Source organism: Pipistrellus kuhlii, unplaced genomic scaffold, assembly GCF_014108245.1.
Source record: "Pipistrellus kuhlii isolate mPipKuh1 unplaced genomic scaffold, mPipKuh1.p scaffold_m20_p_3, whole genome shotgun sequence".
Classification (NCBI taxonomy): Eukaryota; Metazoa; Chordata; class Mammalia; order Chiroptera; family Vespertilionidae; genus Pipistrellus; species Pipistrellus kuhlii.
Window position 1 is genome coordinate 40,736,867 of NW_023425529.1, and position 12,170 is coordinate 40,749,036.

The 12,170-nt window shown below is 34.3% G+C and overlaps 1 protein-coding gene across 7 annotated transcripts in view; it reads right to left on the reverse strand.

Moving 5' to 3' along the window:
- Positions 1-12,170, reverse strand: part of RPAP3 (RNA polymerase II associated protein 3) — a 34,191-nt gene that overhangs the window by 13,952 nt on the left and 8,069 nt on the right. For all 7 annotated transcript variants that reach the window (XR_006743026.1, XM_045589015.1, XM_036456886.2 and 4 more), the window contains exons 4-9: positions 10,979-11,098; positions 10,036-10,163; positions 6,016-6,137; positions 5,242-5,312; positions 4,072-4,197; positions 2,991-3,118 (exon numbers count right to left, since the gene is read on the reverse strand). Coding sequence is in view for 6 of the 7 variants with exons in the window: in XM_045589015.1 (XP_045444971.1) it covers positions 2,991-3,118; positions 4,072-4,197; positions 5,242-5,312; positions 6,016-6,137; positions 10,036-10,163; positions 10,979-11,098 (695 nt within the window). In the remaining variant the exon portion in view is untranslated. The remainder of the gene's footprint in view (positions 1-2,990; positions 3,119-4,071; positions 4,198-5,241; positions 5,313-6,015; positions 6,138-10,035; positions 10,164-10,978; positions 11,099-12,170) is intronic.

Genomic DNA, 12,170 nt, shown 5'->3' on the forward strand with positions numbered 1-12,170 from the left:
TTCTCACCAAATCTTGAGATCATCTGCTAAGGAGGGAGAAGGTATCAAATAAAAGGAAAGTCAGAAAAGGGTGGAATTAGGATGGCAAAATATGAGTAGAGCAGACAAAAGAATAGTACTGCTGGAAGTCTGCCACCCTACCCCCTACCCCTGCCCCCATCCACCTTCAATATGCACACACTGCATTGACAATTATAACTGGCATTCATTTTCTAATAAAACCACAGGCCCAGTGCAGGAATTGCAGGATCAGGCCGAAACCAGCTCTCCAACATCCCCAAGGGGGTCCTGGATTGTGAGAGGGCGCAGGCCAGGCCAAGGGACCCCACCGGTGCACTACTGGGGACCGGGAGAGACACAGGAGGTTAGCCAGCTGGGGGGGACTATGGAAGGGCTCCAGGGCATGTCTGGCCAGTCTTGCTCCAGTCCCGATCGGTGGGACCCCAGGAGCAAGCTAACCTACCTACCAGAGCATCTGCCCCCTGGTGGTTAGTGCACGTCATATAATGGTTGAGCAGCCTTAGCATATCATTAGCATATTACTCTTTGATTGGTTGACCAGCCAACCAGACGACTGACACTTAGCATATTAGGCTTTTATTATATAGTATTCCATTTTTACTTATAGTACACATTGCCCAAGGAAAAACAACAACAAAACATTATATATTTGTAAGTATATCATCTGACACTTCATAAATCCTATTCAGCGATGCAACCAACAATCAATTCAGTCTGACTGGGTACTGCTCTATAATAACAAGGCACTAAGAGCTAAAACACAAAAACTTGAGACCCTATATATTAACACATCTCGGACAGATCACAAGAATTCTCGTGTCTTCTGTTCTAAGGCTTGTGGCTAATCACAAGAATTCTTTAAGAAGATATTAGCTTGTATGAATATGTAATAAATAACTTTAAAATGCAATGGGTATTTAATTTTAAAGCATGCCTTTAACATTTATGTAGAACGTTTTTTGTACTTGTTCAATAGAAACATCTGGCCACTGGGTAAAGCTAGCAATAAAACTACTGGTCTGAAATATGTTAAAATAACAATAAATTCTTTTTCATTTATATGGCATGATAATGGTATTGTGGTTACACCTGAAGTATCCATTAAGGATAAAATGTCATAATGTCTGCAACTATTTACAATTCAAGAGAAAGATTAAAAAAAAAAAAGCTGAGACAAATATGGAAAAAAAAAAAGCTATGGCTTTTTTAAACTAGATGATTTAAAACATGGAGCTTTTTTATACCACTTTCATGGAAGTTTGAAAAGTTTCATAGTAAAAATACTTTTTAAAAAGAATCTCCTGTGATTACATTCTCCCCAAGGCCTAAGTGAATATTATTATACCCTCAAAACAAGATCTACTCTGAACAAAATCAGATCTTTTAATGAACTTAAAAATTTCTGAATTCTTGAATTTGTTTTTCAACAAGAGAGAAAGAATATCTTTCTGTGTGTGTGTGTGTGTGTGTGTGTGTGTGTGTGTCCATTCCCTTACCAATGTTTTCTACCTGACTGACTGTATCATTCGCCCAACCATAACACTTGCATAGCCCACGCACTGTTCAATATAAAGTCAAACTCCTATGCAGGACACAAAGTCCAGGGCCTGCCTGACTCTCCAGCCTTATCCTTGTCATTATCCCCAGCATAACAGCAATAATATGGACTACCTGCCCTTTCCAGAAATTACAATGAAATTTCCCATTCCTGAGCCTGTGAACTCCACTGGCATACCTGTTTATTTCACCTCACTAATGCAGATTAACCCTTTAGGGGTGTCGAACTCAATCAGAGAAGGGGCCAAAATCTAAAATCCAGCCTAAATCACGGGCCAAATGGTTTACTGAACAGTCATAAACTGTCATTGTGATGGAAACGCAGCGGAGTGCAGTGATGACAGCGTGGTGCGGGCCACATTGCAAGGCATGGCGGGACGGATTTGGCCCGCGGGCCTTGTGTTTGACACATGTGCTTTAGACCTTATTTCAGCTCAAATTCCTGTTTGAAAAGTTGTCCCTTTTTCTAATCCTCATCTAAGTCATATGTTATCACACTAATAATATAACCATCAATACTGATTTCTAAGTATTCCTTATCCATACTTTATTAATCAATATGTGGGAGATGTGTCAAAGATCACCCCAAATTCTAGTGTCTTTATTCAAGTCTTCACATTAACATCTTTTAAAAACTTTTAGCTTTAACTTGCCTATACATTTTAAATGTAGTTTCTCATTATATAATGTGTTTTAAAAAGTACATATATCAGGATATTGCAAATCTTAATATTTTTAAAATTATATCTCAATATAATTGGTTTCCTTTATAACCCTAAATGCATTTAATAATTTTGAGAACATTTCACAGGGAAGCCAAAGGAGTCCATGGCACAAAAAAATTTAAAATCCCTATTTATAATATTTATAGCATTTTTTTTTAAATTCTGTCACTAGTGTATACAATATTATTACAAAAGATACAAAGAAATGTAAGACATAGATTCTGCCATCAGATGTTACCCTGCTGACTGCCTAATGTGGAGCCCCTGAGAATATCCAGAAGCCAGGTTTTAGTGGCATGTATTCAATATAATCAATTAGCAGTTTCAATGACAGCAATTCTTGTTTGTTATATATGTGTATGTATAAATACACATAAAAGTATATATACAAAAAACACTTCCAGATAAGATTTTTCCCAAATGATTCTAATGTTAAAAATAATTTTCAAATCACTAATTCAGAATAACATGCATAAAGCAATTTAAAAATGTTAAACTGTATAATGCCAGACTATTAAAGTGGAAAAACATTTACAAGAGCAAATTTACTTAATATGTACTATGATATTTTCTCTCTCATTTTAATTTTAATGCTTAAGAGTAAATAAATTTTAATTTAGCCAATATGCCAATTTAAGGTAAATTTCATTTTCAACCTGAAAAGCATTAAATGTGACCAATACTTACTTCTGAATCTTCAGATAGGCCATTGCTCTGTTAGCTGGAAGAAGGGCATTAGCGCCATCTGCTGCTATTCCTCGAGTATAGCATTCAATTGCTCTTTCATACTTTCCCTCTTTGAAAAATCCATTCCCCTATCATTTTGGAAAGAAGTATGGAAAAGAATGAAAAAATATGCAAGAAAATTAGTTGAATTCACTACAAGGACACCACTCATCAGTTTATTATATAAATAATTATAGTATACTTTAATTGTTAAAAATCTAGTCCATGACACATGTTTTAGAATTTGTTAGTTTGGGTTGTTTTATAGAATGTTGTTATTCTCTTCAGCTCCCCCTAAAAAAAAGTATACTATTCTATTACTCTGTAGCATTAACCCTTATTTTACTAAGTATTACACAAAGCTCTACTTTAAGCACATTATAATAAAGAGGCCCAAATCGTATACTCTTTAGTTATTTAGATGCTGTACAAAAGATGTTCGTAACGCACATAATCTTTGTGAAAGAACAGAGTATCAGAACTGAACAACTAACTCTTCAGTAACATTAATAAACCTAAACATAGGATAAATTAAGCTATACTGAAATGTGTATACTAGATTTTATCTAATGTTTACTTATAATCGAAGTCAGGTATATCACAATCAATTATCATTCCATAAGCATTTACTAGGAGTCTTCTATGGCTCCATGAAAAGCTGTAAATATATTAAATTAAAACTCAACTCAGGATTTCTACTGGAATTTTTCATCAGATAGTCTAGTGTGAACTATGAAAAAAATTATAAGAACAAATTGTAATTTATTTCTTTTAAATTTATAACTACATGTAAATATGTTAAAATGCTCAAAAGTAATTTGTTCCCTAAAATTAAATGTTTTTAAATTATGTACTAAGTCATCAATTACTTCAATTTTGAATTAGTAGGCTTCAGAAGTTTTATTATATTTATTTAATTTTCAGTTCCTACTGAAAAAAGAATTTTATAATAATATTAGAAAAGACAAAAACTTAGCTGATATATAAGAAACTAAGAGTAAACTCAGCAAAACACATAGATGGTGGATTTCCTCTGGTTTACCCGATCTTTCTCTGAAATTGCCTGCTGCTTATGCTGCTGCTCTTCTATCTGCTTTTTCTCTCCTTCAGTTGACTTAATCACTGTGTCAGCTTCTTTTGGGTGAGAGTTTTCTTTGGATGTTAAAGCCTAGGAGACATAGCAGCTAAACTAAAACAAGTAATGCAAGATGCACACATATTTGACTCTAAAATAATAAAATACTCAAATAAATTGGAATTCCTGCTACATTTCACAAAATAATATTTTTATTATTTCAAAGTCTTTCTACTTATTAAATAAAAGGCAAAAGACTATAATAAATTTAATGTGCATCTTATTCCAATTAAAATAAGTAGTATCACTAAAGGTAGGTACTTGTTTATTTATTCAACTAATACTTATTGAATTTCCACACAGGCCAGTTACTGTCCAAAGAACTATTTTCAAAAAGATAATAAGTAATTATGACCACATAATCAAACTCTCAAATTTAATTTTCATAGTCATTATTTGATTTAGGACAAAATGCAAAATATACAACACAGTTCACAATTATAATCAAGTTGATATATTTACCAACAGGTTTTTATGTGCAATAAATAATGGCCATATTTAGAAGCAGATTTTCCCCAATCATTGTCAATTTTTCCTCATAGTTTCAATAGATGGCAAATAATTATAACTAATTCAACAGCAAAGTGAAAGGAATATGTAAATGCTCAGTATCATTTGAAGCAAATTTTACATTTATATAACTATTTTCTTACTATTAAAAAATTAGTATATAAATATGCTATAATATAAACTACAAAGACGCAACAACTTAAAAACTACAAAATCAAAGAAATATGCAAAAGTTTAGTACAGAAATTAAAGCACAAGCCAAAACAAAGCAAAACAAAACAAAATTAGTAGGATAGTGAAAAATAATTCTGTCACCTGGGGGGAAAAAAGTAAAGCAACAGCAGTTCTAAAGATCTCAGACAACTTTCTAAAATGATGATTAAGGATCTTTAAATACCATCATATTACCTCTTATTTGCAAACTGTTTGGTAAAGTCTATAGTACAAAAAATTAAAATTAGAAAAATGCCTATATTAAATAATCTATAGTACAAAGTCTATGCTAAAACCCTTACTTCATCAAATAAAGCTAATAAGTAATACAGTTAATTTAAATAACTAGTTTACCTGATCAATTTTCTTGAGTTCATTTGTTGCTTCAAAGTTATTTGGTTCCAGTTCTAATACTTTTTCATAATCTGAGCAAAAGATAAGATAAAGAATACTTGAAAAGTACATATTTAAAAACAATAACTACTTGCTGCAACATGTGACAAATAGGCAACTGTCCTATAGCAAAATTAAGAGAAACTAAGAAATACTAACATTAGACTAGTGGGCTCTCTTCATTCTCTCCCAAGACAGACAAAATCCTGACAGATCTATTTCTTCCACTAGGAAGGATCTTTGTTATCATAATTCGTATATCATAAAGGAAAAAGCTTAAGAATCTTTTAGATATTATCTTTATTCAGACTATAATTTATATTACACATACCAATTTTATGGAATAATAAAATGCTGACAAATTACAAATAAATAAAAACGTATTAAGAGCTTTACAATCATTACCTATAACCTCACAATATCTAGTCAATATCACATCATCTAGTCTACAGATGAGCAACAGAAAATCAGAGATGATGCATAACCTTCCCCTGGTCACACAGCTAATACATGGTAGAATGACATCTTGAACCAAATTTCATTGGTGGAAAATAATGCATTCTTTCAAAAAATATCAAGATAACTTTTTAAATTATAAAAATGAACTTTATTCAAATACAGAAAACTCTCTGAAGGTAATAACTCTGATTACCCAATATTCTTTGTATAACATCTATTAAATTAAATTATTAAAGGTTTTGTTTTAGATAATGATGATCTGGAAAATACTAATACCTTTTTTGGCATCCTCTAATTTTTGCAAAGCAAATCGAGCAGCACCTCGTCTTGCATAAGCTTTTGTGTAACTCCTATTCAAGGCAATTGCTAAATTACAATCAGACTCAGCAACAGAAAACCTGCAATAAAAAAATAAATAAAGTGACATTAATAAAAACAATTTGTTAAACTAAAACTTCAAAATTTGTTTCTGAAATCCCCAAAAAAGGGATTAATTTCCCAACTGAAGGGGATATTTCTCATCTCCTTTTATTTAGTTAAGCCTATTAAAAGCAACAATTTTTTATAGTAAAATGTTAAGTAGCAGTACCTTTAAGGCAAAGAACACTGTTTTTTTCTCATTATAGGTCCTGGTCAAATAGTTCCATAAGAAAGACAGCTAAAAAAGACTAAAAAGGAAGGAACAAAACTGATATTCCTTAGATGACACGATAGGATACCTAGAAAACTCAAAATAATCTAGAGACATTGTTAGAAATAACAAAGTTTAGCAAGGTGGCTACTTTAGTAGAGATCAACAACAAAAAATAAACCTAACTAAAGAGGTACAAGTGCCATACGCAGAATATTATAAGACTGTCTTAAAAAATATCAAAAAAGACTTAAGTGGAAGCATTTCACATTCACCTACAAGGCAAAAAAACATAACTATAATTCACTCCAAACTAATCTATAAATACAAAGCGATTGTAAGAAAAATCCCAACATAATTTTTCAAGGAATTTGATAAGATGATCCTAAATTTATATTGATAAGCAAAAGTCCAAGAATATCCAACACCTTCCTGAAGAATAAGGCAGGATAACATGCCCTACACCAAATACCACCAAGACTTAAAATTATAATGCTATAGTAATTAAAGATAGTATGGACTGGATTTAGTAAGAAGCAACAGATCAATGTAAGAATAAAAGGATGAGAAAGAAATCCATGCAAACTTGAGATATGACATGGTAGCACTGCAGATCCATGGGGAAAGCATGGATATTCAATAAATAGGGCTGGAACAATTGGGATATTCATATGAAAAGATATGAAATTGGAATTCTACCTTATATGTTTTTATATGTTTTTATTAAGCATATATAAAAATGCTTAAATGTGAAACATGAAGCAAAAACTTTTAGAATACAGGATATTATAAACTCAGGGAAGGAAACTATTTCAACAAATCATATTTTTAAAAGTGCTAACATTATTAAAAAAATACATTAAAATTCTGAATTTCTGTTTATCAAGACTCCATAAAGGAAATAAGCTACAAACCAGAAAATTAATTACTATAATCAAGCACTAGAGAATTAGTATCCAGAATAAAGAAAAAATTAATAGCAAAACCACCTAACAGAAAAATGGCCAAAAAACAAAACAAGCATTTCACAGAATATACAAGCGGTGAATAATCATATAAGATGGTTAGCTTCATTAGAAACTGGGGAAAAGCAAATTAAGACCACAATGAATTACCATTTTCCAACCCCCTGACTGAAAGCAATTAAGAAGCCCTGTTATATCAGTACTAGGGGTCCTGCATGAAATTCGTGCACTGGAAGGGGGCGTTCCTCAGCCTGGCCTGACCCCTCTTGCAGTCGGGGACCCCTTGCTCCTTACCGTCCGCCTGCTCACTGCTCTTTACCACTAGGTTCACTGTTCCTTAGTGCTGTTGCAGAGACGGGAGAAGCTCCTGCCACCGCAGCTGTGCACACTAGCTCTGAGCCGGCTTCTGGCTGAGCAGCACTCCCGTGGGAGCTCACTGATCACCAGGGCGCAGCTCCTGCATTGAGCATCTGCCCCCTGGTGGTCGGTGCACCTCATAGCGACCAGTCATTCTGGTTATTCCACCGTAATGGTCGCTTACGCTTTTATTATATGGTGGTAAAGATATAGAATAGGACTTGAGGTGGTAAACACACCATACAACAACATAGAGATGATGTCTTATAATACTGTACACCTGAAATCTATGTTTTTATTAACCAATATCATTTCAATAAATTCAATAAAAAAAAGTTTTTTAAAAAAGATATAGAACAGGCATTCTTATACATTGCTAATGGGAACTGTAACCTTGTACAGCTACCTTTATAACAACTGGTCATCACCATTTAAAGTTGAACATGTGCACACCCTACCACCAAGAAACATGTAGAAAAGTGTTCATAGTATCAATGTTTTTAAATAAGGCAGGAAAGTAGAATGGGAGGTAGAGAGAGTGGGAAGGAGAGGAAGAAATAAATAAACCACCAATTCAGCAACAGGAGAATGGATACATCATGGTGTATTCCTAAAAAGAAATTGTACGAAACGGTGAAGAGGTCTACAGCTATATGCAAACATGAGGAATCTGAGAAATTTAGTGTTCAGAGAAATTTAAGGTTACATGCAGTATAATACACTTTTATCGTTCAAAAATAAGCAGTTATACAATATATTATGTATATAATAAACATTTAAAAATACATTTTATTGCTTTTTTACAGAGAGGAAGGGAGAGAGATAGAATTAGAAACATCAATGAGAGAGCAACATCAATCAGCTGCCTCCTCACATCTCCTACTGGGGATATGCCCACAACCAAGGTACATGCCCTTGACTGGAATTGAACCTGGGACCTTTTAGTCCGCAGGCCAACGCTCTATCCTCTGAGCCAAACCAGTTAGGGCTAATAAGCATTTTTTTAATCAAAACTGATATACAACCGAAGGTAGTGTTTAACTAAAAGAAAAAAGGGTCAGGATATGGAGAGGTGTAGCGAGGTAGCTTCAAAAGTAATAACGTCGTGGTTCTTAAATTGTGTGATGGGTTCATGTGAGATTATTTAAAATTATTCTTCAGTACTTATATATATTGTAGATACCAAATATTATAAAACATAAATATTTCCCTAATTTGGATATTAATATCATAAATTTCAAAGATCTAAAAATACGTTGCTTAGTCTTGGCCAGGTGGCTCAGTAGGTTGGAACATCATCCCGTGTATCAAATAGGTTGCAGGTTCAATTCCTAGTCAAGGCACATACAGTACCTACGCTGTGGGTTTGATCCCAGGCTGGGGCATGTATGGGAGGACATGGACCAATGTTTCTCTCTGACACTGATGTCTCTTTCTCCCTGCTGCCCCACTTCTAAAATCAATAAAAATATATCCTCAGGTGAGGATTAAAAATCAATAAATATAAATATGCTATTTAAAACAGTAAAAACTCAGACACCAATATAATTCATATTTCCAAATGATAATTAAAACAGTAAGAATGTCTTCCTTGATGGTGTTTATCCTTTTAAAAATTCCCTGCATATAAGACCATAACACATTTATGTTCTTCAACAGTAAGAATGTATTTGGAGTCATTATGAATTAAAGATAAATGTTGGGATATATTTTAGTTTACCATAATAAAAGTTCTCTAGGTTAAATAGTAGATAAACAATTTTTCAAAATAATGGAGAAAAATTAATTTCTAAAAAGAAATCACCCAGCTACCTTCCTCTTTCTTTTGTGAATTAGATACATAACATCATTATTTGATTTTTGGAGAAGGAACACTTCAGTAAAGTGAACTATAGGGCATGGTTTGAGCACCTAAATGTTTTAAATAAAATAGCTTAAATAAAATAACTCAGAAAGAGGGAGTGAGCTCTAAGAATTTACAGCTGGCCAAAGCCGGTTTGGCTCAGTGATAGAGCGTCGGTCTGCGGACTGGAAGGTCCAGGTTCAATACCGGTCAAGGGCATGTACATTGGTTGCGGGCACATCCCCGGTAGGGGGCGTGCAGGAGGCAGCTGGTCGATGTTTCTCTCTCATCGACGTTTCTAGCTCTCTATCTCTCTCCCCCTTCCTCTCTGTAAAAAATCAATGAAATATATTTAAAAAAAAAAAAAAAAAAAGAATTTACAGCTGAAAATAAACGTAGTACTTTTTCAGTCCTTCCCACACATTTTGTCATAAAAATTATTTTAAAATATCAGTCTCCATATACACATAAAATATGCACACATTATAAAAATTCCTTACTTTTTCATTCTAAAGTATGCTGATGCTCTGTTTGTTGGCAACACGGGATTATATGGATCGGCATTCATGCCTTTAGTGTAGCATTCAATTGCTTCATCATATTTTCCTTGTTTGAAATACTTATTGCCCTGAAAAAAGCATACAAGTCATATATACACTGGCACAGAATTTTCAGTCATTTTTTCCCAATACTATCCAGCTCTTTATAATTTATAGCTATGTGATCAAGGTCAAAGAAATGAAAGTAAAACAAAAGGTATTTTTACAAGTGCTGAAATTCATTGTAAAGTCATAGTTTGGTCACAATCTGAGGGTTCTGGCAGAAAAATGAATAAAACACTTAGCATTATATACTTTTATTGACAATAATAACCCACAGAAATGTAAACAAAAGAAATCAAAATGAATTTTAATCTGAAGAGTGCCACCTTTTTGAAAAGCAATATACCCAATTTTATAATAAGGCACTCCTCAGAAAGATTAATATTCCTAAAAGTAACCACAGATGGCCAGTGATATGGAGAAATGGAATATAATATTCACGTCAAGAGTCACACACTAATTTTAAATTACTTCAGTCTACTACTAAAATCCCCGAATAACTCTCTGTATGGTCTAAGCACTTTGACATATAAGAATTAATTTAATATTCACAACAACCCATTGAAGTTTATTAATAATATTAATCTTATTTTACAGCTGAGAAAACTTAATACTACAAGGAATTTAAAGAACTTATCACAGGATTTGAACCCAGGCAATCTGATTTCAGACACATACTCCCAATCACTAAATTACGCTGCCTTCCGATAAGGGTATGGCCGAATAACAACTTAAAGAGTGAACACCCACTAAAGTATGTTGAAGAAATCCTGGGATCCACATGTTTTTCTATATGACCTACCCACCTGAAGAAACCTAAAGTTATCCCAAAAAGTTATACCTTTTCTTTTAAAGCAAGGGCCTTTTGTGAATCTACATGAATTCCATCTTCTTCTGACTCTGATTCTTGAGACACAGAATCATGGGTACTCTCTTTGTCAAGTTCATCAAGGATACTTTCCTGAAATTTTAAGTAGAGGAACAGTGTTCATCCTATTAATAAAAGAGTACTGTGCAAATTGACCATCACTACAACACACAAGATGGCCACCCCCATGTGGTCAAAGATGGCCACCACAAGATGGCCTGCAGGGGAGGGCAGTTGTGGGAAATCAGGCCAGCAGAGGAGGGCAGTTAGAGGGGACTAGGCCTACAGGGGAGGGCAGTTGTGAAGGGACCAACCCTTCAGGCGAGGGCAGTTTGGGGTGACCAGGCCAGCAGAGGAGGACAGTTGGGGGTGATCTGGCCATGGATAGGCAGTTAGGGGTGACCAGGCCGGCAGGAAAGGGCAGTTAGGGGCAATCCAGCCGACAGGAGAGCAGTTAGGCCTCGATCAGGCTGGCAGACAGAAGTGGTTAGTGGGTGATCAGACTGGCAGGCAGAAGTGGTTAGGGGCAATCAGGCAGCAGTCCTAGATTGTGAGAGGGCAGTCGGACATCCCTCAAAGGATCCCATATTGGATAGGGTGTAGGCTGGGCTGAAGGACAACATACCCTCCATGCATGAATTTCATGCACTGGGCCTCTAGTAATTATATGAACATTTAAAAAAAAAGTACACTTAACAGAACTTAAGTTGTTATGATCTAAGGACTTAAAGGTCTATAAAAGCAAACCAAATAATCTCTCATTGTTAAGACAACATCCAGAGAAAAGGGTACTCTTGTTTAGAAAACCAATATCCAAACCACTTAAAGAATTTGACTTTGATTTCATAAAGCAAGCTAAGTGAAAAGAGTCTACAAACCACCCCTAAATCACAAACTATTAGCAGTGAAGTATTATGGTTTGATAGAAGCTTACAAATAACCACAAACTAACCTAATATCAACAAACAGCAAAATCAAGTGCTTGGGTTCAGTCAAGGGCACAGGCCTAGGTTTTAGGATTGATGTGTGAAGCAACCAATTAATGTCTCTCTCACATTGATGTTTCTTGCTCTCCCTCTTTCTCCCCCTTCTTTTTCTTCCTCCTCCTTTCCTTTCACACTCTCAAAAAACAAAAACAAAAAGGAAAAATATCCTTGGGTGAGGA